This window comes from Pollicipes pollicipes, unplaced genomic scaffold (genome assembly GCF_011947565.3).
Source record: "Pollicipes pollicipes isolate AB1234 unplaced genomic scaffold, Ppol_2.1 Scaffold_7239;HRSCAF=8659_pilon_pilon_pilon, whole genome shotgun sequence".
Classification (NCBI taxonomy): domain Eukaryota; kingdom Metazoa; phylum Arthropoda; class Thecostraca; order Pollicipedomorpha; family Pollicipedidae; genus Pollicipes; species Pollicipes pollicipes.
This window is the reverse complement of record NW_023597038.1, coordinates 61,204-84,533: the sequence shown is the minus strand read 5'-3', so window position 1 is coordinate 84,533 and position 23,330 is coordinate 61,204. Positions and strand designations below refer to the sequence as shown.

General features: G+C 52.3%; 1 protein-coding gene across 1 annotated transcript; it reads left to right on the top strand.

Annotated features, from left to right (window-relative positions):
* Positions 1–240: 240 nt before the first annotated feature.
* LOC119110824 (uncharacterized) lies at positions 241–21,903 on the top strand (the record flags this gene model as incomplete). Its single annotated transcript, XM_037234696.1, has 3 exons — positions 241–387; positions 5,617–6,815; positions 21,799–21,903. Coding segments are annotated over exons 2-3 (1,176 nt in total), but the record flags the coding sequence as incomplete, so codon positions are not given.
* Between the last annotated feature and the right edge of the window lie 1,427 nt (positions 21,904–23,330).

Below are 23,330 nucleotides of genomic sequence, written 5' to 3'. Positions count from 1 at the left end.
AATTTCAAAGTTATTATAAACACACTGCACATATTTCATTTGACGGAAATGACGGAATCACAACGTGCAAAGACGGCCTACACGTACCAATGTTACCCGGCCTTGGCAAAGTTGAGCCTTAAACGTCGTGAGATGACGTCATATGACAATAAATGCACATGGTGGCTTGGCGTGTTTCTCGTGGTCCCCAGGTGCCAAACCTTGGGAAGTGTACGCTTGGCTTCACTCGGCCGGTTTTTTGTACGCAGCGCACGCAGTTCATTGTTCGCCGGCTGAAGCGGTGGGGTTGTATTTATCAGCAAAGCGTTAGTGGGACGGGCTGATATTTAGCGAGCTTGTGGTCAGGTGGATATCTTGTGGATTCCCTGCTTTCACACGGATACCTGGGTAAGTTGTTGACGTTTCATTATTGCTTTGTGTGAGCAGTCAATGACATTGCCATTCATTAGGCCAGGATTTGGCCATTGTACTATTAAAGCCTAACTTTTGCCCGGAAATGGCAAGCACATGCGTTTTAATGTTGCATAGCAGGAGTATTATAAGGTTTTGGCATCTTCTCATTTGTCATGACTACATTCATACTGCTACCTAATTCAGCTTAAGTGTGTTGAGCTAGTTTGCATTGTATACAAATTAAGCAGGCAAATTTTCCACCCTTTACAATGAAGGACAAAGCTGAAGCTCCAAAATGTGGTGTTAGATATCATGTGTCAATGCGTACAGTCTCTCATTTACACAGTATAAAACAAACGGTCTGAACATTTTGAATGGACCAAATCATGGTGTCATACCAATCTGCAAAAATCCACCCACTGCCCAGGATGCCCACATGATGTTAGTTAGTTGAATCTTGCAGCATGCTCATGCCAAAATTTGGCCAGGCCAAATTGTGCATAATTTTTGAAATATTTTTGCTTAAAATAATGTAACCAATATGGTAATTCATTGAAACATTGGCTCTGTGTGGTGACATTGGTGATGAATGCACACTGAAATGGGGTTGTCAGGTAAATTGTGTGCCCACACTTAAATATTGTGGGATGCTGCTGCTGCCCAGGGCGTATTCAGGATGGCCTATATTTTTTACAGTCTGAGGACCAGAGCTCATGTGAACGAGTGCCACTGTGAGCTGTGGACCCTACCAGCTAGGCACAAAATTGCAGGTCAACAGGAGCATTTGGTGGCAAGATTTAATGAAATACAATCCTGGGAACAGTCTTGCCTTCTGGAATCAACTGATCTTTAGAGCCACTGCCACCTGCTGCAGGTCACACTGTCAAGGGCAAGTAGCAGGTACCTGAAGAGACTTGAACCAGCCATGCCATGTGTGGCTGAGTCAGAAGGGAGGCACTCTAACCAACTGGGCATCAGGATTGGCAGTGGTTCAATACTTTTAATTGCTTCAATGTTCCCATCCAGGCTTTCAAATCACATTTCTATAGAAGGGAAGGCCCTATGAAAACATTATGTTATGGTTGTTAAGTCCAGTTTTGCCTGATTTCTGTCTGTGGGCCTGCACCTATGGCATAACATAAAGATAATTTACATTTGGTCACTTGTTAGCACTTGTCTGATGCCAAAGCCTGTAGTATTCTTCCGATATATCCATGATTTGTAGAGTTTCTGATCATTTAGGTTGTATTTTAATGTCAAATGTTTATGAGGAATACTGTTAAACTATAGCAGCTGCCCAACAAACTAATGTGGTATCATTTGATGATGGTGTGACCTTGTGCACAATGTTCCAAAAGTTGTCTTGCAGAGCACCATATGAATTGTTCAATGCCCCTTTTGAATGAAGTTCAGTTTCCTAAGGCTGATTTCCAAGACAGTCTGCTGCTTATGTGCATGCTGTATGTTTTCCCCATTTTTTAATTTTAATAGCTGTGAACAGGAAAAGGTCTGGTTAATGCACAAAATATTGCATGGTGCAATTATTACTACCTGCTTTTTCCACTGGTAAGTCCACAATCTACTTTTGGTGGAAAATGGCAAATTGATGCTGTGAAAAGTGATCATTGAAAAAAGCTATGAAAATCAGCCAACCTGTCAGCTGCGCCTAGAGAGCGTCGAGTCGAGTCGCGTCGCAGACAGTTAGGAGCTGTCCACTGGTCCGGGTTCCGCATGTCTCGCGTTCTGCTTGTGCATGAGGCCCCAGTCTAAACAGGTTAGGTCTGGCAGCAGATCTAGCCGGAAAGAAGCACTCTGCTCAGTCTTGACTCTGTCGGCCGCCAATACCAGCCGAGGGCGAGCGGAGACTTTATTTTGATTCACCCCCGTCTCTCTTGGGTGAGGCGGCCGGTGACTCACGGCCGTCGTGTGTTTTGAGGTGGAACAGGGAGGAGCCGACATCTGCTGCCAGGGAAAGGGGGGATGGGGGGAATAAACAGCACATTTCCGACGAACGCGCCGTGAAAAGCCGCCCGGCCTGCCAGGTGAAACAAAGCATTCGTGGTCTCGCTTGTTGCGCACTATCTCTTTCAGGCTGGAGGTTAGGTTATGACAGGACGGTATGGTGCGACTCCTTTCATTGCTAGGGCAACGGGAACCGCAGTTGCTATCAGCAGTCGCTCACTTTATAAAGTAAGGGATGCGTGACATCGATGTCGTTGGATCGTCATTACACGCAACTGATGTGATGGGCATTGACTGTTGATTGGCACGATAACATGAGCTCATGGGCAACTTTTGAAGTGTTACAGCGCAGACTGATGATGGCCAAACCGCATCAAAGTCTGATGACCCCAACTATGTTTGCGGGTGTTGGTGGACAAGATAATGCGAGCTTTCCATGCGGGGACCATCGCGTAAGATACTTAACTGATTGTCCCGTGTTTTTTTTTGTCACTACCGCGGGTATGGTTGTTATATCTAACCATTGGTGTTAATCCAATCACGCCCCCTCCTGCAGCCACTCACATGTAAGCATGAATTGTCTCTTTCATTCAAAAGTAGCCCTCCACAAAATGATAAACGCCTCTGTACAGGACACGTTATAGCGATCACTACACGCGACGCCACGAGCTCAGCTTCTGTTACATGGACGGTGATATATTTTTAAAGCTGCGCGGCCCAGCCTTACCCGATGGCCGCACTTTCTAGCGATTTGTATTTTCACATCCACTATTCCAGCTCGATGCAGGTTTCAGCAAAAGGAAGTGAGCGGCTCTAAAGAAGGGCAAAATGTAATTGATGTGCGTATGAGGTGGTGATGCGTGTTTTTCTCAACGCCACAGTGTGAACGAAGTCTGTGTTCCCATTCACTGAGTACTATTGCTTACAGAAATCTGCTTTCAGTTTTTTTGGAGATTAAGGCAACGAGTAGAAATCTCGACGCATTTTTTTCAGCCCCATCAGGTGCATAATTACGACAATTTGACCTTTTATCATTGTTCCGTTCAACTGACCTCGTGTCGTTTCGGCTATAATGAAAATTAGTGTCATATTTGAAGCCACCATATGATCATCCGTTAAAACCAAGCTTCGCAAAAGATTTACAGTGTAAATAATATAGCATTGATGTACTGTTGACAACCTGGTTCGTTGTGCATTACATAGCATGCTGTATGTGCATCCACCACCAGGGCCGTCATATTTTTGTGGCATGATATACAAATGTTTGTGATTATGAGGAACGAACTCCCGGCAAAGCGAAAAATGTCATGAAATAGCAGGAGATGGCGCAGCTTTCTTCATATTCGACACATCTGCGACATGAAACCAACACCTAACGGAAAAGAGAAAGAACATTCGTATCGGCTGGGGTGGGTTGATTTGTACAATCGGCCACACGTGTTCATGGATCCGATTGCTTTGGACGTTTTTAAGAATATAGCTCAGATCTGGGCAACCAGTGCAGAGAGAGTAGGAATGAAACCAACTGCGCGGTGCTGACAAGCTCTCCTTCCGCGGATCAGTAAACGGGTGCACGTTTCACTTGCTGGGGCGTGGGTGCGTCAACAAAGCGGGCGGCCATTGACGCCGTCTCGAAGCCGGCCTCAAATTCGCGGCGGCTAAACCCTGGGTTGTACCGTGGAAACAACATGCGTGTAGCCTCCAGTTCGCTGTTACCTTTTGCCGCACAAGATATCTGCGGTCTGTGTTTATCAATGCTGTAGACAGGGCAGTCACTCAAAAGTAAGTTATTGCAATTCAATCGCTCCCGTCGACTAGAACTGCGACTCCTGGAAATGCTCATTGTCAGCCAATTTTCAGCAGATGTTATATATATATATATATATATATATATATATATATATATATATATTATATATTCATAGCTCTCGCGTTGTTGTCATTTTACTCTTACTGCAGCGTATTTGGCGTATCGTTGGCTCATGTTACCGGAGGCCATGTTAGCGCCATTTAGAAATTAATGCAATGGCTTTTGTCTCGTGAGCATTTTTGTATCCTCAATCCATAAGCCCGGAACTAAAAATTCTGTTCAGCTGCCTGGACATCAAAGTGTAAGTGAGCTACGAAAATCAGATACCCTGGCATGTGTCTTTCTGGACTTGCAGTTTAAGTTGCCGTAAGTATGAATAATCCTAGTAACCCGATGAAGCGCACACAGAATGTCGGATGGGCTCGCTGCATCTGCATGACATTCACTTGTTAGACTAAGCAAAGGGTCTGGGATAATCCGACTTTTGGAAAGCGAGTGCGATAAAGCAGTAGTGGCTGTGTCTGACGTGCGTAACGTAATGTCTCACGGTCTCGCGTAGATAAGCTTATGGTATTATTGATTCGTATTGCATACTCAGCCAAAAGTCTGCATAACCCGACCGCACCGGCCGCGGGTGCGGTCGACTTGCGGGAACCTTTCCGCTCTCGGCAGTGTGTTTTTCCTACCGTTTGTGGATTTACCACGCGTAAACCTTGACTGGGTTCACACTTGTGCGGTTACGTTCTTAGCTACGGAACTTGGTTTGAGCGGTGGGGAGCGAGTGTATCAGAACCTCATGCGCGGTCAACCTCACGGTTGACGCCGTTGCGTCTCAATTGAGGAGCGTGGTTCGGTTCCATGATTCTTCATCCACTGCACCAGATTCCATTGCAGCAGTTAATGTTCATTTTGTGACCTTCGAACTTTGCTCCGTTCGGTCCATGTTTACACAGTCTTCCACAAATGATAAGGCCGTTCACCCTCTGCTTGGCGTTATCGCAGTGTATTTTGGAAGCCCTGCAAGGCACACCGCGCCGTCGGCCTTTCCTCGTCCTCACTTTGCCTTCCGTGCTGTCGGTCGTCGCCTGACACAAGCCTGCGCTGCGCCTCAGTCAAGGAGCGCTCCCGTCGTCCGCCGCCGGCCGCGTCACCGGCCGGCCGGACCGGCTGTTGCACAACCGAGCAGGTGGGCGGCGCCGGTCTGTTTGCGGTGCTGTCCTGCGTACGCGGCCGTGTTTTTGTGGCGGGGGCGCGGCGTGGGCCGGCGCGCGGCGCGGCTTGCGATCGTCGACCGGCCGGCCTCTTTGTGCGGCGCTGGCACGAGAACAGAGCGGCCGCGTCGGAGCGCCGGCCGCCGGCGCTGTCAGGACTGGACCGGCCGTCGACGGAGCAGGAGCGCCGCGCGCGCCGACCGCTCTCGACCAGCGCTCACCGGCGTTGTTCTGTTGCAGGGCCGAGCGTGGACGCTGCTGTGGAGCCCAACGGCGGCGGCGGCGGACGGTTGTGTGGTGTGATCGCGCGCGCGCGCGCGCGCCCGGACGATGTGGATCTGAGCCGCCGGGTGCAGTGATCCGCAGCCATGGTGAGCCACGACAAGAAACTGTACAATAACTTGCTGCAGATGGCCATGCTGGCCAGCCTGCTGCGGTTCCAGCCGGACATGTACGGCTTGCAGGACCAGCCGGTGGACGGTGACCTGATCCTGGGTCAGAGCTGGGCCCACACGTCGGCGCGTACGGTGCATGCGCAGCTGGAACACTTCGCCAGCCACAAGAACATAGACAATGTGATCGAACGGTACCAGGAGGAGCTGTTCGAGGAGCTGAACGCGCTAGGCCGCTACAACCGGATATACGCCAGCGACATTCAGGCGTACCAGGTGCTGGACGGAGAAGCGACGCCGGCCGGCGACGGGCCGACGTCCCCGGAGCCGGCGCCGGCCAACGCCACCGAGCCGCCACACACGACGCTCGACCTGGACCTGGACCTGGACGGTGACCGGGAGCAGGTGGTGCCGCCCGAGCCGGGCCGGCCGGCGCGGCCCGACCTGGCGCCGCTCGACCTCGACCTGGGGCACGGGCTGGAGCGGGCCGACTTCGACGTCTGGGAGATGATGGACGCCGACCTGGCCGAGGCCGGGCTAGCCAACGAGCCGCTCGTCGCTGCAGCAGCGGCGGACGAAGAGCTCGTCACAGCCGCGGGAGACGACGCGGTGGACGAGCTGCTCGCCTCGGTTGGACGGATGGACGAGTCGCCCGTCACAGCCCCAGGGGACGGCCCGCTGGATGAGCCGCTCGTCTGGGCTGGATCGATGGAGGAGCCTCTCGTGACGACATGGCCCGCGAACGAGTGGGCCGGGGCGTCCAGACCCGCGGACGAGCTCCTTGCCTCTTCCGGACCGGCGGACGAGCTCCTCGCTTCGACCGGAGCGGCGGACGAGCTGGTCGCCTCGGCCGGACTCGTGGACGAGCTGCTCGCCTCGACCGGAGCGGCGGACGAGCTGATGATCTCGGCCGGAGCGGAGGACGAGCCCTTCGGTTCGTCCGGGCCGTCGGCCGACTGGCTCAGCGTGGCTGGGCCCTCGCGATCCAGCTTCAGCACGGACGTGTCGGACGACTTCATCCAGCTGGATGCGGACATGTCAGACGAGGTATGTCGGACGAGGTAACACACGGCTCGCTCCTGCCGAGCTGCCCCCCCCCCCCCCTTCCTCTCTTCCGGTCGGTTCTAGTCCTGCGGCCAAGGTCTATTTTGAGCGGGCACGAGGCACGAAACACTTTGAGTGGGACTTGCTAGACTGCTCTCCATTGTACCTGCTGTGTGCATGATCGTGGCGGTTTGCATGCGCGCAAAGGGTAAATATCAGTGTTCGTGACGTTCGAGTCCGGTGCGCATGCGCGCTCGTAATTGCGTCGTCCCCGAAGCAGTCACGGAGCTGTCATGTTCATAATGCGTCACGTGCGACCCAGACTACTGAGCGATAGCTTGTTTGCGCCGGGTTGTCGCGCTGCTCATTTGTACGCATCTGTGCCGACCGTACGCGGCACGCCGTGCCCACACACGTGCGTAAAGACAAGTAGCCAACAGCTGTGCGGCGCGATTGCCCCCCTCACAGCTGTGCACCGATGCTCGGACGCCATGCGCTTGCGCCGTGTTACCGGCCGTCGCATCTGGCATCAGGGGTGACCTTTGGCTCATGGGTTGGCTGGATGCTGCCCGCTAGGTGAGCGAATGGTCGACGTTTCCCAGAATTGGTGCCTTTGTCCATTCTGTGCTTGGCGGTGTGGCCAAACGCGAGGTACGCTGCAGGTGAGGAGACGCGCCGTTGTTGGTCGCCTAGCGCTCCTGGCCCCCTTCCAGCTGCTGGTACCGTGTGTTTTGCTGCACCTTTTGCGGGGCGGACGGTGCGGCGCAGATCTGGTTTTGCGCAGGCTTTTTGTTCCCCTCAGTAGTGAGCGTTGGACGTTCTTGGCGTCTTGGTTGCCGTCTGGCCGTATAGCGGTACTGCGCGTCAGCCTGCCGGAGCCTGTATTCCCTGGCGCGGGTCGTGCAGGCCTCAGGGGCCTCGCCAGCGCGGCCTCTCGAGCGGTGCCCCTCTGCATTTCCCCGCGGTCGTCCGGCCGCGGTGACCTTGAACTTGGCCGGCTGGCGGCCCCGGGGCCAGGTTTAGCGGTCTGACGTCAGGCGGCGTTGCGTCACCGGCCGGCGCTGACGCGTCTGGAGCCGGCCGGCACACCGCGCCGCGCGTGTACGGACACGCGCGACGCCGCGGCCCCGGCCGGCTGCGGCAGCGCTTGCGCCCAACACGGGCCCGGCGCCGCCGTATCGACCACCGGTTTTTCCCCTGGCCCATGCATGCGACCAGGCTCATTGGGCGGCGCGGCGCGGAAGAGCGCCGGCTCTGAGTCATGGGTCGACCGTGCCATTCGAGAAACTTCGCTGCCGACCTCGCTGACTCATCGCGCGCGGTCTTATTGCTGACGCGGTATGAGCGAAGCTTTTCACTGCTGTCGACTGCTGTCGTGGTTGTGTGTGGTATTGAACAGGCCAGCCGACTCGTCAGGTTTTGTACGCTATCCGGTGAACGACATGGTATCACAAAGATGGTATGGATCTCGTGGTCTGTTGACTCGCCAAACAAATTGCTGGCGGTATCGAAGCTGTCGGTATCGCCCACGATCTTGCTACCCCGACTGACAGAGATTGTGACGTTCCGTGTCATTATGTGTCCCAGTTTGAGACAGATACAGACATCGCGACCCAACAGTCAGCTGACTTTCGACGCGACAGGCGAATGGTCCGATTTCGCTCAAGGCAGGCGGCGAGCCGTGCTTCCCTCAGAATGCGTTGGATACCGTATGATATGTGATACGCGTTCCTCGAGCCCATTGTGGTGTGACGTCACCGGGTATTGTTCGCTCAATCGTGCGATTCAGAGGCTGGGAAGCAGCTGCTCCAAGCATCTCAGCCAGTATCTATTGCAGCTCGTTATCTTGTGGTCTCCCCCTCCGGAGATGGCGATGGTTCCAGAGTTTTGGACTTGCGATGTCCTCGGTCTTATAGCGAGTGCTGGGGTATTTCGAAAATCGTGTTGCCCCTTGCCTTATCCTAATAGTATTGCCGGAAGCAAGCGTTGTGTCTGCCACCGGTCTAGTTTGGCCAGCTTGATCCGCCATAAATGAGGTCGGCCTCTGTCAAAAAAGTCATCAGCCGTCTTAATTATTCCGATTTCTGTGGTATCTTGGAATGGAAGGGGAGACTGAGTGAGCCAGTATTGCCAAAACTACAAAACAAAACTATTCGAACTTAAAATTGTTTGTCCCTGTAGCCGGCGTCTCATCAGAAATCGTAACAAGGGTTCGCATGAAAGTTTGGGTCAAAGTAGGGAGTGCCGGAGAGAATGAACTCTACCGAGATATTAAGAGTACTAGATTCCTCAACGTTATACGTCAGTTGGTGTCTGAGTTCATTCTTTGTCGAATTCACCCTCGTTCCCTGCTGATCGTCGGTAGGGACTGAAACGTAAGTTTCTATTTTCTCCGACAGATGGCGGGAGTTTCCACTGCGGGTCGCTAGACTCGGTTGGTCTATTAAAACGCTGATCGGTGTAAACCGCCTCGTAACTTAGTATCATTGGCAGGGTCTGAATACTCGTGCTTAGCACTCATTTAGTTGATTGCTGTCAGTAGCCATCTTGCAACGCGACATGTGCCGTGCATCTATGCAATTGATTTTGCCGAAGGTCAGAGCAACGGGCGCAAAGTCGGCCAACGATTCATAGTCCATGAAATGACAGCACGTGTCTAACGTAGTGCAGTTGCATGTGACCAAGTTGTGCGTGATCATTACGGCCCTAAATACCATTGGAGTCAGCATCCTCTAAGACGATGGTGACTAGAAATATCGAGATCGATGGGCAAGTTGGACAGCGGTGGGACTCGGATCTTCTTTTCTCTGAGCTAGGCTCCGATCCCCAGTTTTTTTTTCGCCGGACCTGAAAGGCTTGGTACTGCAACATCACAAAATAACCATGCACGTTTGTGTTTTTGTCAGCTGGTTAACAATCCAGAGTCAGCCGGAGAGACAACAAGTGATGTGGCATTTCCCCTCAACATGGGGGACCGGCCTGAATTATCCCTGCTATCGCCGGGTGCCTCAAATCTTACGGCATCTGTTTTATTTAAGTTAGCCTGCGCTTCAACTGAAACTCGGTCCTTTAGTATACCCAATCTAGTCATGTCCAATCTAGATGTTGTGGTTTGCATACAGTTGGCTCTTCAGGTCGGCCGACCTGGGAATGGATCGCGCCGGCCAAACTTCAGGTTTTATTTGAATACGTAGTGATCGAGGGTTGTAGCATACTGCTGTGGAACACATTTTCTTTCTCTTTGGCGTGAGTTTTTTTCCCATGGACTGCAACAATTTTGCAAAATGTTTGCCTCAACGCAACCCCAACGACTGCAAGTACTTTCTTACGGTACTGCCAATATAACAGTTTGAGCCCGTAGCGCTACTGCCGAGGGGGCCGACAGTGGTGCCGACTTATAATTTCCTTGATATCTGCTGGGGTTAAAAAGCGGCAATAAGGATCGTTATATTCTTGCCGTTCTAGGAAAAAAAATACTTTCTGTGTTGGTCAGTTCCTTATTAAAGCCTCATCCCAGATGTCCTCGTTTGGCCGGCACGGTCCGTCAGCGGCGTTTTTCATGTCAGTGACGTTAGACGCATCTAAACAGAACATGTAGTCAATAGTGTTGCACCCTCAACTCTGAACGTCGTCATAATGGAGGTAGCATTGTGGGGTGCGCGTCTTCCGTAGAATCCGTGCGACGGGTACAATTTTGCAGAAATATTGCAGCATGAAGATGTGCCAACTGAATGATGAGCTAAGTATGCAGTGAACCTCACTTGCGCCTGAAGCTAAGAAGGGGTTATCTCGTCAGGCCCGATCCCTTTGAATGTGAGGAAAGTCTCTACATATTCTTCTGATTTCTCTGCCGTAATAGAAGTCTTCACCGCGGTACTTATCTGTCAAGGTTTTGGCTGTTGTGCGGGTTCTATGAGAGGTAGGTGCCGCGTCGTGTTTTATTCTTGATAACGGCGTTTTAGTTCATTTATGGACGTCATATTGAGTTATTTTTATTTTAATGTTTGTATTATTAGCGTTATAACGCCTCGGACAAGGGCAAAGCGGAAGAGTGATAGGATTTTAGGTATGCTGTCTTTGTTGTGAACCACGACGTTTTGAAATAGGAATGTTCTGTCCGCTCGGAAAATAAACACATGGAGTGTGGGCCCAAGCACTTGGAATCAACGTCGTGACTATGTAAAATATATTTCATTCACATCGAGTGCACAGATAATAGATGCACGTTCTCAAACTTGGTAGAGATGGGGGCTACTGCAACAAGCGTCGTAGAGAAAATATTTTAATTACGTCTAGCGTGATCTTTTTTACAATTTAGTTTTGTGTTGGCATCACCATGTCATCATGCATAGCATCACCATTGGCATATTATCATTAAGGCTCCATTGCTGGTGCCGCCTCGTGCTCATCACAGCAGGCTGCACGCGGTTGACAAGAAACATACAAACGTGAAAAACACAATCTGTTATCTTACCTGCTATGTTATGTTATTGCGTTTTTATCTGCTATTTTATGTTATAATCTGTTATTTTATTTAAGTCTGTACCCGTTCGCATCCGGAGAGCTTGTCATGATCCTATGTCCGGCGGATTCAAGCCAAGCGTGCTTCCCCACGCGTCATACGCGTCATTGCTTATTGAACCCGTCTACGCGGTTACGCTCAATCACCACCAGTTTTACCACATCGTACTTATCAGCAGTATATATCTGGAAGGCTGAGAAGGCAAGCACTGTTATTAATGGATTGTGTCAAACGAATAATTTCATTAAGGCTGCTATTGACACCATTCAGATGGTATTAATTTCGCTCGCATTGCAGTCCAGATGTACTGAGTGGGTGCCAGGAGTATTCTGTCCTGATGGAGTATCTAGCCTCTATTGAATCGTTCCGCACAGGGCCATGTCATGCAGTTGTCATGTCAGTTGTACAGTCATGTCATGTCATTGGGGCTTTACGACGCACTCAGCTGCTGAGGCTTTATGGCGTCGCCTGCCTCTCACCCTGGCAGGAAGGGCGGGCACCGCGGGGAATCGAACCCCGTACCTCTGGCTTCCCAGACGTGCAGTGGCTAACGCAAACGCGTTAACCACTACACTACCGGCAACTCTCGCCTATACAGTCACAACTAACGAACAGGTGACGTTAAGTCTCGGCGTGCCGCCTATGCAAACGACATGGCTCTTCAGCCGATATACCATGCATCTGAAGTAGGCGTTTTGTCGGCAATGGTCTACACAACAACCCGTACTGAAGCCACCTGATCTGCACTTGGAAAAGCACAGATGCAAATGGTCGTGCGCGTTAATGCTGTGGTGGCACAGCTAACTCCAGACGCCATTTTCTTTTCACGCTAAGTGGCGTCTCTAGCTTACCAGCCGCTAGAAATGCATATGTAGGTTTTGAAGTGTTCGGTGCTTTGGCAAGCTGATCGATAGTTTGTCGGCTGTGTCCACGGGGGGGGGGGGGGGCAAGTGTTCTCACGGGTAGCGTGTAGGATTGATAGTAGCAACATGAAATTGGCACTAGGAAATTTGTTATTAACTCTTAGTAACTTATTACTTATAACCTTATTAACTTATTAACTTATAACCTTATTAACTCCCGCACGCTTAGCCACTCTCCTGGGTCGTACATGTCGCGAATGAGGTGGATAATGCCTTACGCGATGTAAGTAGATAATGTGCTGCTCTTAGGCGCTCAGCAACATTAACACTATTAATGCACTCAATCTTCAATGTCGTGCACAACCACAGTACGTCTGACTGGAGCGAGTCATTTCCGAATTTCTTTCGGGTGCAACTTTCTTGGAAGTCTGCCCACGAAAAACGCGTCTTAAGTTTCCTGCCAAAATGTGTTCCAAATGGTCAAGTATTCGTGAGCATTTCTATACAACCTACACTTAATATCATTGAGGTGTGGGGAGGATGTCAGCTTATCCATACAAATGTCTTCCAGTTGTAACGTTTTCACCCAAATGGCCTCTTGACCCATGCGACTTTTAAGCTCTTTTTCAAAGAGAATATGTTACGGGTCGTGAAGCCTCCGTTTTGTAGCTCGTTTTTCGTCACCGCGCGTTTGACCCAGTCAAGCCTTCCGTTCAAAATAATCCGGGAACTGCTCTGTTCTGTTACCTTAAGTTGGGCAGGTGATGGACTGGGTAGCACAGTAGGGAGGTGTAAAATTGTGGTAGTGCCAGCGCCTTGACCAACAATGTCTTTCTCGGCGCAGCTATGTAGCGCGCTAACCATTGAGAGGATACTCTGCTCGGTTTGACTATCTTGCTGGGCAATTCAGCTGGCGCACGTCTTCATTGGCAACAGAAGGATTAACGCCTAACGACTGAACCGATGGATGAGACCACCGTGAGCATTCAATGTCGCAGATACGGCTACTCAAACCTCGCTCTGAGCTGATCCAAACACATTAGGTTAAATCTGGGCTAAATTCAATCCAGCTATTTCTCCGAAAGACTCCACAAGTTTTCAAAGCTTTTGATGACTGCAGAAGGTTTTGCCGCACACGAATTTCTTTGACCAACGATGTGTTCCGTATTCTATTCGCGAGCGGTTCGATACACAGCGCGCAAAGAAGTCTGGCGTGGTCATGGTTGGGGCACAAGGGGCTCCAGGCACTCCCCACCAGCCCTGATTGCGCCGCACAAAAATTTTCTTAATCGCGGAGGCGAGAGGTGTGTCTTGGACCTGTCCTTTTAGCCCCTGTTTATAGGGATGACTAGGCTGTGCAGTTCCAAAACATGTTTTGTAACGACTCCGATAAATTTCTGTCCTTTGAAAATAACGATGTTGGAGAACGGTCAGGCGTCGTAAAACCTTGCTAGCGCCGACCAGTGCATTAGTTTTAGCGTTTCTATGAGCAGCATGTCTGTCTAGCTGTTCTTCCCCATGCTGGCCGCTTCTCTTTACTGCCATTACTTGGCACGGCCTGCGTTGGTTAGCACAGCTGCACGAAAGGCCGGGATAGGTCGGCTCCGGTCGTCCCGGCCTTTAGGGCGAAGGTCACGTAACTCCGCGGCCAGAACTTGAGTTCCCGCGGCCAGAACTTGGAGTAACAAGGAGCACAGGACGTGACTATTTTTGCCGCCACTATCCAGGATTATATTTTTTAATGCTTTGCGAAACGAGGTAAGAGTTGATCGGCTTCTGCAACATTTGCCAACGCCATCCACAAGTTGTGCCGTCAAATCCGCTTCCGCCCAACGCTGGGCAGGTTAGGCTGTGGTCCCGCCCTGCGTCGCCCGATATCACCGGGTTGCAATGCACACACAGCTGTACATGGCCCTGCCTCCTCCTCCCCCACTTATCTTTTAATCATCTGCGTCGCGTTACATTCACTCGGGAGTCAACTAAGCATATTGTAAACGAAAAAGTATGCGAATTTTCCGCAGCGTCCATTTTATTTTAGACCCATGTTGCTGCTTGAGATTCGTGGTCATGCATATCTACTTCCGTTGTAGACCACGCCGCCGGTTGGATGCGATGCAGCCTGCTGCGGGCATTTGGCGAGTAGCTCTCGGTCATGGTGACCTGACCTCCCACCTAGGTGCGGGCGAGCGACCGGCGAATGGTGGGCCAGTGTCTGTGGGTTCGTTATCGTGTAAACAACAGCGGCCGGACGACATGAAACCGCTAGTGCCGAACGGCATGGGTGATAGATCGTAACCACGCGACCGGGGAAAATATATGAGGCACAAGTGGGTCTCGTGACATTGGAAAGCCTGTTTCTCGTGGCAGTTCAGCAGGCGGAGCCTTAGTGTCACGGTAAGCGCGCGCTATCTCACAAATCACCCGGGTTGTAAATGAGGTGATCCGGCGGCTGTTTGCCACTGGATGTTTCCGTACGGTGATGGACCAGGTGCCGTCGCAGATCATGAACAGGCCCCCCTGCAGTGTGCCCTCCTGCATGGCCATCAGTGATCATGCCACCGCCGTCCATCTCATCACGCGGAGATGTACACGAGAATGATCATGGCTAGGCGAAACCAAAAGCATATGTCTAAGTTGAGGTAAGCTCCGATGTCGGTTAGGCTTTCATCTCCATGAACTTTGCCGCTAAGTCTACGGATATCTGACGGCCCCTCCGGATGTGTTGGAAGTAAAGCCCAAGGTTTCCAGTTTGGCACAAGTGAAGTGGTGGAAGTCATGCGGGCTTGCATGAATACTGTATAAGCCATGTTTAGCGCTGCTTCACGCCCGCTTGCCGAGAAAAGTGGGCATTTTCGTTTTTTTCACTTGAAGCTAGATTGGCAGTAGCAGCTATTGTATATGTTTTGAATGGTTTTGAAAGCGGAAACGGGATTTAGCTGCAAATAGTTGTTCTCCATTCACCCATTTCAAAATTTTCCATCGTCGCTACGCGACGTGTTTTTGACGGTGACTGACATTCGCAGCGAAACTGTGGTCTTTGCATTGGCTTTTGTCGTACCCGATGATTGGTTGTCTCGGATATGTGGTGCCCTCCTGCAGTGTTCATGCATGGTGGAACACATCAGCCCGCTGCCCATTGACTTAAGTTTAGGTAGTTTATCAGTTTATTAAATGAGCTCGCTAAAAAATCAAATTAAATGAGCTTATTAAATTAAACAACCCGCGCTCGGGAAAGTGAGGTTAAAGAAACCCTTTGTTTCGGCGCCAATTTCTCTCAAGCGACATCGCCGTGTTAAGAAGCTGTGACGGACTTTGTCATGAAACTTCTGCACTAATTTCCCCGATTTTTCCATCGTTCTGTGCTCATTGCAACATATTTCACTTTGCTGGGCTTTAGTGGAAAACTTTGAGCTCTATCTCATCGCCAGTTGTGAAATCTGCATATGCCTTTGAATTAAGTTACCACCAGGTGCTGCCAAAATGTTGCGGTGCTCTAGGCGGGTGCAGTCTGTAATTGGCAGCCACCCATGACATTACCGTGTCGCCTACGTCGTCGACCCAGTGACGTTCGTGAGGTCAAGCAATACGGCCATTTGCAGTCGACGCGCCTTACAGCTCCGTGAGGTCACACGTGACCCCTGAGGTATTCCCGGTATGTTGTACTGACACCGCGGCCCGTCAGGTCGGCGCTCATCTTCGCGCCGGCCGTCGTTTAAATGCATGAGAACAGGGTCGGTCACTGTGCTCCATTAATCATCGGCCGTTAATGGCGCACCTGGACAAAAGGCGTCATTTTTCAGGATTGTTTACGTGGAGTGGGCCGGCCAGCGCGCTGTTTGCCAGGATTTTAAGCGCGGCATTCTGGCCGGTGTCGGCCGCCGGTCCGGGCGGCCCCGTCCACCGTCGTCGCCGCGTCGAGCGGCGTTCTCGTGCGCACCGCTGGCGCTGAACTGTGCCGCGTCCGTGTAGTGACCGTGTGTGGTGCCGGGAAGAGACTCCTCGTGGTGGTGTCCCATGACAAAGCTTTGGCTGGCTCTCCGTAGGCGATGACCGAACCCTGCTGAGAAAAGGCTCTCCGTTGCACGTAAGGCATTGGGGTGACTCCTGCGTCCTAGTCACCGTTGTGAGAGGCTTGGGGTAGATGGTAGTGGTTAGGTCCGAAGTAGTGGTTTATTCTGCTTTATCCTGGCAGTTGACGCGTCTCTGTCCGGTGACACGTCGCCATTTTGTTCGGCTATGGGACAGGTACAATGGCGACCGTGAGTCACTGGACTGACATTGTGGGTTCGCCGATGTGGAATGCGTCCGGCAGCGACCGTCCTGTGCTTTCTCCCTCTTGCGGCGTCCTCTTTCCACTACTGTGCTGAATTCACGAGTGTTGTCCCCCGATCGCTGCCCATCGCAGCCCACCCTGACCGCACGTGCGCTATCACCAGACGTATGCTTCGGGGCGCACGGCCGCGGCTGTCCCGGCCGGCGCGCTGGTTGGCTGCTGAGTCCTCCCCCCCCCCCCCCCGGGTATTGACAGCCGGTCGCCATGCTGGTTGGTGTCGGCCAGCCGGTTTTGTCTCCGCCACATGAACAGCGCTTCCCTCCGAGCCAGGTGTTCGTTGCTTTGTGGTTGTGACGCTGTTTCGTTTCGATGATGAAATCTGGCGGCCAGAAATGAGCACATGGGTGTTCTATAGCTGTGGTGTGATAAAACTAATTTCGGGAACGTGAACAAATCACCTTTGTACCGATTTGGTCCGACTCGTAACTGCCCATCCTCGATCCAAAGATCGATAACGTTAAGAGACTGAATGGCGTATCACATGCTTTTCGACGTTATTTCACGATTGTATGCCGTCGCACCATTATACGTGTGAACGGCCAACAGTGTCATACATTTTAAATAATTTTTCAGGCTTTTCTCCGGTTTACGGTCTGTCGTCACCAGGGCGTCACCTTCTAAAAATCGATTGAAAACATAGCCAAAAGCGTCAACCTAAGCTAACGCCAAATCTAGATTTCTCCTCTGATTTCGGCCAACTTGATTTGTGTCCCTGATGTGAAAAGTTGAATGACAAAGACTACAGATTTAGTCGGTCCCAAATTGTTTTGATGCTGAGGAATGAGTTGTTATTTGAAGCCGATGTGAAAGTGACAATGATGAATATGACGATCATGATATTGGTAGTGATGCGTGTAGGTAAGCATTGTACTAACACTTCAGACACTCGCCGCATTTCATTGGTCCAGTGTTCCTTTTTGCTCATATGCAACACAGTATAATATCAAGGGTGCTCAAGTCAGCATGAGGGGACTTAGGTCCTCCAAAAGTACACAAAGTGACACCCATGGTTCCTAAGTTTACACAACGGTGGGAGTTATGTATTCTGTTAACATTTCTTCGCCGCTCATAGGTGCCTCTTTTAGCTCCTGGCTATTGTGCAAGTAGCAACTAACTGCTTGTTTCATTTGTATCGGGTTGCATTTAAGAAATTTGGAGCATCCATTGTTCAAAAGCGTAGATTCTGTAGGAATATTCATGTCTCCATGACTGAAACGCAGAGACGCGCAGTTGAACACGATAGTAAAAGTCGCTTCCACCGGGCTGGTTAAGAAGGCTGTGTTTCCCCGCCAAAATTTCACCACGGCACACGTGTTACGACTCTGCGTGATGAGAAACTGATAAGAGCTTTGGAATGACTGCTGACGTTGTGTTTGTGATTTCTGCGGCAACTGATTTTGATTGGATTAAATAAGCATTGAGATTTTGGACGCTGACTTGACTGACTTGGCGTGAAGTCAAAACTTTTATTCGGCCACCATTTAATCGACAGCTCGTGAGAGGCAAGCTTCGGTTCAGTCGCGAATTGGCATTTGGTGAGAGAAGTCTCAAACCCAGTGTCGCTGGTGCAGGTCCCGTTTTATCATAGGGATAATAAGTCGGGCCAATGTTGTCCCATAAATCCAGCTCAGGGGCATGGGTCATTATCCACACAACAAGCTGTGCGTGTGTGAACTCTGATCTCCACATTACGAGACCCAATGAGTCATGCGATATAATCTGGGAACTAAATGCTGCCTTGCAACGATTGATACGAGGCACCATCTTAATATAGGCACGGATACCATGTTACTGGGTAGCGCAAACGCCGTTTGGAACGCTCAAAAAGTCTGAAAATTACATTGCGAGATGTTGGCTTGTCTTGGGCTTGCATTGTGTACGTGATGCAGGAAGCTAACACTGAAACATTTACTGACGTTATACATATGATAGCGGTTCCATCTGGAGTCGGCCTCCCCGCAGAATGGCCACTGCAGTGTCCGAGTGAGTGTTTACTGAGCCGCTACCGCATGCGCGCGGTCATGCGGCGCTCGACGGGTGGCGTGATGGTGCCGTTTCGGGTAGGGCGCGTGGCGAGCTGCGGCAGACACTGCCACACGCGTTCCAGTCGGTCAGTAGGCCGGATCAGGAATGGTGCCGGGGTTGCCATGCTGTTGAAGGGCGCGGCACAGACGGCGCTCACATGTGGGCACATGTGGTGTGGTACATGGTAGGATTAGCAGCGAACGGAGCGTGGCACAGGCTCCGGCGACAGCTGGCAATATTCGCCGTTATTGATCGCCGTTTGACGAATCAACGGTTTATTTCGTATTTTGCCAGCATCGTCTTCCGATCTATCACAATGCAACGTGCCATCGGACAGGATGACCGCCGACTTTGGGAAAAGTTACGTAGGATGTTAATGTCTTAAGTTCCATCAAATTTGGCCCAATCGGTCGCGTGATGCGCAGGTACCATGTATCGTATGGGCCGAGGGAATGTTTCGAGAGTTTCCATGTCAGGAAAAGCCTACAAATCGTTCATTGGAATCATTTGATGCAACCAAAAGTTTACATCGATTTTCGAGCGTTTTGCGTTAAAGCATCCATGGGTGTGACAAACATCGCATAAGTTATGGTTTGTGTATATAATATCCAGCATCGGCCTGTCTTCCCCCTGACTTGAACAGAAATAGCAATTGGCACAGCTGCCGACTGCCATTGTTATGAACAGGCGTTCATTCAGCATCCTGGTCAGAGCATCACGTTGTAATACGAGGCATCGAAACGATGGTAGTTAATGACGTTAAGCAATCAAGTTTTGGCATTAGCACGCGTTGCTGGATCCTGAGGTTGATGAGGAAACGTCCCACGCATGAACAAAAGACAGCGTTTCGTTGTTTTTTCTCGCGTAATGTGTTTAAGGGCGAACGTGCGCGCTTAATCGGAAGCCCTTCAGGGTGGTTTCTCAAAATCGGGTCTCCAAATATTGTTTTGAGACACTGTTTCGGCCATTTGGTGGCATTGTACCTGTAGAGTTACTATGAATGGTGTTGTGGCCCTTAACACTTATTGCTAGAGGTGAATTTCGTTGATGCAGGATATAATTTGATCTATAGTGTATCAGATTTCGTCGTTAGATTTCATCTGAGACGCGCAAGAGGTAGACATTGCCAGTTGTTCGAGCCGAAGCAAGTGAGCGCGGCAGCGGCGCTATGTTGTTTCTAATGGAGCGGTGCGAGCGTTTGATCGGCGCGGGCGGCGGCGCGCGATGACACCCGCCATTACCCCATTATGGCCCGGTCATTACGGACGCCATCACGGGGAACGGCCGGACCCCGGGCGCGCAGGAGTTGGACGCCGCGCGGACAGCTGCTTATGGCGCCGAGTGACACTAATGCCGCCTAAATATCACACAATGTCACATTCGTTCCCGGTTTTGAAGGTCTGGAATGTCTTCATCCCACCGGTAACTCATAGGCGGTGATGCACACCTTGAAACGTCCCGACGACTGCTAGATTGGCTTCCTTACAATCTTTGTATCGCGATTGGCACCTATTTTGCACGATTGGGATGTTGTTTATGCCTCGTTTCTTTGTGATGTCCTAAACAGTAAGTTGCCATCGAGATAGTGATATGATTATACCAGCGACAAAGTGAATTAGCTAGCTAGTGAAACTCCAATACCGGCTTGCCTTGATATATATTTACGTTGTTCAAAAGCGTCATAAGACAAGGCGTTCCGGGTATGAGGGGATAATTTGAAACGAGTCAAGAGTAAGAGTTTTATGGGCTTGGTGTCGTGTAGGTGCGCTGTCCGGGCCGTATTAGGATGTATATGGCCACCTGTAATTTGCTAGAGGTAAGAAGGCATTCCAGACCTTCAATGGTACGAACAAAAATCGCAATACGTGAAATTTTAGCGGCACTGGTGCCACCTGACACCATAGGCAACTGTTGGCACAACTGCTTGATGGTGGCCAACTGTTTTCATTTGTTGCAGAAATCGGATTTTGTTCATATATACACCTCGTTTATTACAGCAACTGTCATTGGCGCAATATGATCTCAGCAGTGGCCTCACCCAGGACCCCAATCAACAACAAGAAGATCCGCCGCAGTTGCGCTGTTTTATCATAACATTACGCATTTTGACGTATTTGTTACCTCACCGTCGGCTGAGCGTTTACCGTGGGCTGCTGGCACGCGTGGCGGTGCGGCCGCCGTGTGTAAGCGAGCCTGTCCGCGCGTGTGCGGCGCTATCGGCCGGCCCGGTCGGCGGGGCGCGAGCGGAGCGGCGCGCCGCACCGCTGGCGCATCCGCCCATCCAATCGACGCACCCACGCACCGATAACGGCGGCGCGCTCCAAGCACTCGCCGATACCGTGCCGGAGCGGCGTCCCTCGGCGGCGCGGGCCCGGCACCGACGGACATGGTATGTCTAGTCGCACGGCGGCGGCGCCACACCGTCCGCCGTCAGCGGTGAACTGCTCAGCAGCGGCGTGAGCGTCCCACGCGCGCGCGTGCGTAGTGTGCCGGCCGCCCGACGCTGGCCGTGTGTGCTGTGCCATCGGCGCCAGCCGGTGGCGTATAGCAGGTGTTTCCGCGACGGCGGCGGCTGTGCCGCCATGTGCCAGCGAGGGTTGGTGATGATGTCGATGTTGTCTGTCGACTGATCGGGGCTGGACCGAGGGCAACAGCTGTGTGCTGGGGCAGGCCCGCACCCCGCTGTCGATGAGATCGGTTTGCCCTTCATGACTCACGGTATGGTAAGGGTAGGCCGCGCCCCGTGTGGAGCATCGCCAGCCCACCGGGATATGACGCCCGCTATTTCTCGAGAGTATCCTGCTCATTGACTGCAGGCAGCACCAGGTCACCAGCTTTGGTGCTCCCTGTCTTGGGTGTAGAAGCCATCGCTGGGGTTGGTGATGTCCTGACCCCTGCCACTTTTGGGCAGCTTGGATTAGTTTTGTGGTGTACCGTATAAGGTCGGGTCACCAGCTGTGATATTCCCTGCGTGTCTAGCGTACCGACTGTATCATCAGGTCACCAGCTGTTGTGTTGTATGCATGCGCGGCGTCCCGATCTGGCCGCCACTGGTCACCACCGTTCCGACCGTGGGCCGCGTGCCGAGTCTGACCCGAGCATGCGACCCGAGCCCCGCCGCATGCCGAGCCTGACCCGAGCCCCAGCACTTGTCGAGCCTGACCCGAGCCCCACCGCGTGCCGAGCATCACCCGAGCCCCGCTGCGTGCCGAGCCTGACCCAAGCCCCACCGCGTGCCGACAGGACGCCGAGGCGATCGAGGTGCTGCTGAAGCAGGACATCGACCTGGGGCTGACCCGTTGCGACCTCGACCCGGCCCGCTCGCCCTCCGGCCGGCCGCACGATGGGGACGCGCCAGCGGCCGCGCCGGCCGCCGCCGGAGGGTAACGGCAAGGGGCGCCGCCCTCGGCTCGGCTGTCGGCACCCGCAGCGGCGCAGCGGCCGCCCCGCGCGCTGCTGCCAGGATGGCGGCCGGCGGCCGGTGGCGCCCCGTCTGGGCGGTCTCGCCATGTCACTGGGGTTGCTTTGCGACGCACTCAGCGGTCCTAGCGTGTGGGATGATGTGTGGATCGTCACCCAGGGTTCTCTCGAGAGGCGTGATGATGGTATGCAATCTATCATTTGCTTCTGAGAGGTGTTGCAAACACCTCACGAGTCATTCGGAACTTACAACTTGCTTTTTGATCGTGTTCGCAGACATCTTCATGACGGGGCAGGCCTGCTAATGCCAGCTGTTGTTATGCTATTTACTCCTTGCTTTTTTCCAGTATGTTGCTAGATTTGCCGTGGCGTATGCCTTTGCTTCTAAAGTTTGGTGTGGATGATGGTGCACCTTCTCCTGTTCTGTCCTTTGTGCAAATCTAATTGACCTTTCCAACAGTTCGCCAATGAGTCACTGACTGATGATGCAGTCAAGATGTTCACACTCGTCCGCGCCTCGGCGATATGGATCTTATCACTGGATCGCAGCGTGACTGGCAGCATGCTCCGGTTCCGCTCCCCGCTAATGGGGCGCCGGTGTTCCGGTGGCCTGGGCAGTGGGCGTCTGGACCGGACTGGACCAGCCGAAGCCAACCCCTCAGCCGGGCTGCATTCGGGTGCTGTTTTGTGATGTGATGTTCACCTAAAGCCCATTGGTTGTCGTGTCGCATTGTCACACTTCCTTCGACTGTAGTTCCTCATGCACTTGCTTTCGACGAGTGCACCGTCGCCTCCAAACGCCCAACATTGTACCCGTGGTCGAAAAAATTTGTACAGCATTGTGCGGTGTTTCGTCGTTTCCTTCCCCTTGTTGAGGCGTAAAGTCCTTCAGTGAGCAATATGGGCAGCGTCTTTACCTTCTGCACGTGCGACTTCGCTCATCCGCTTGTCTCGGGAGGAACCCTGGTAACAAGCAAACTACCCCGTCCATTTCCCATGACTTTTGTCTGTCGGGAACCTGCGCTGTCCGCGTCCACCCGCCACGCTCGGTCGTCTTGACGCTGTCCTTGGAAACGTGCGTCATTCCTGTCTACCTCTCCATGGGTTGGTGTTGTTATCGCTGCATCAGTGCCGCACCACATAGCACCCGTCCGTTGCCGTGGTTGCGTTGGTGCCCTCTCGAGGGCCGTGCCAGGAGCGCCCTGCGGCCGGCTCGTGATGCCTCCGCGTCCGTAACGCGCCGCGGGCCACCGCAGACCCGGCACCGGTGGCCCGAGCGCGGCGCGTGACGGGCTGGGAAACGGACGGAGCCGCCGCCGCCGCCGCCCGCCGCTGCTGGCCTAATGGGATGATTT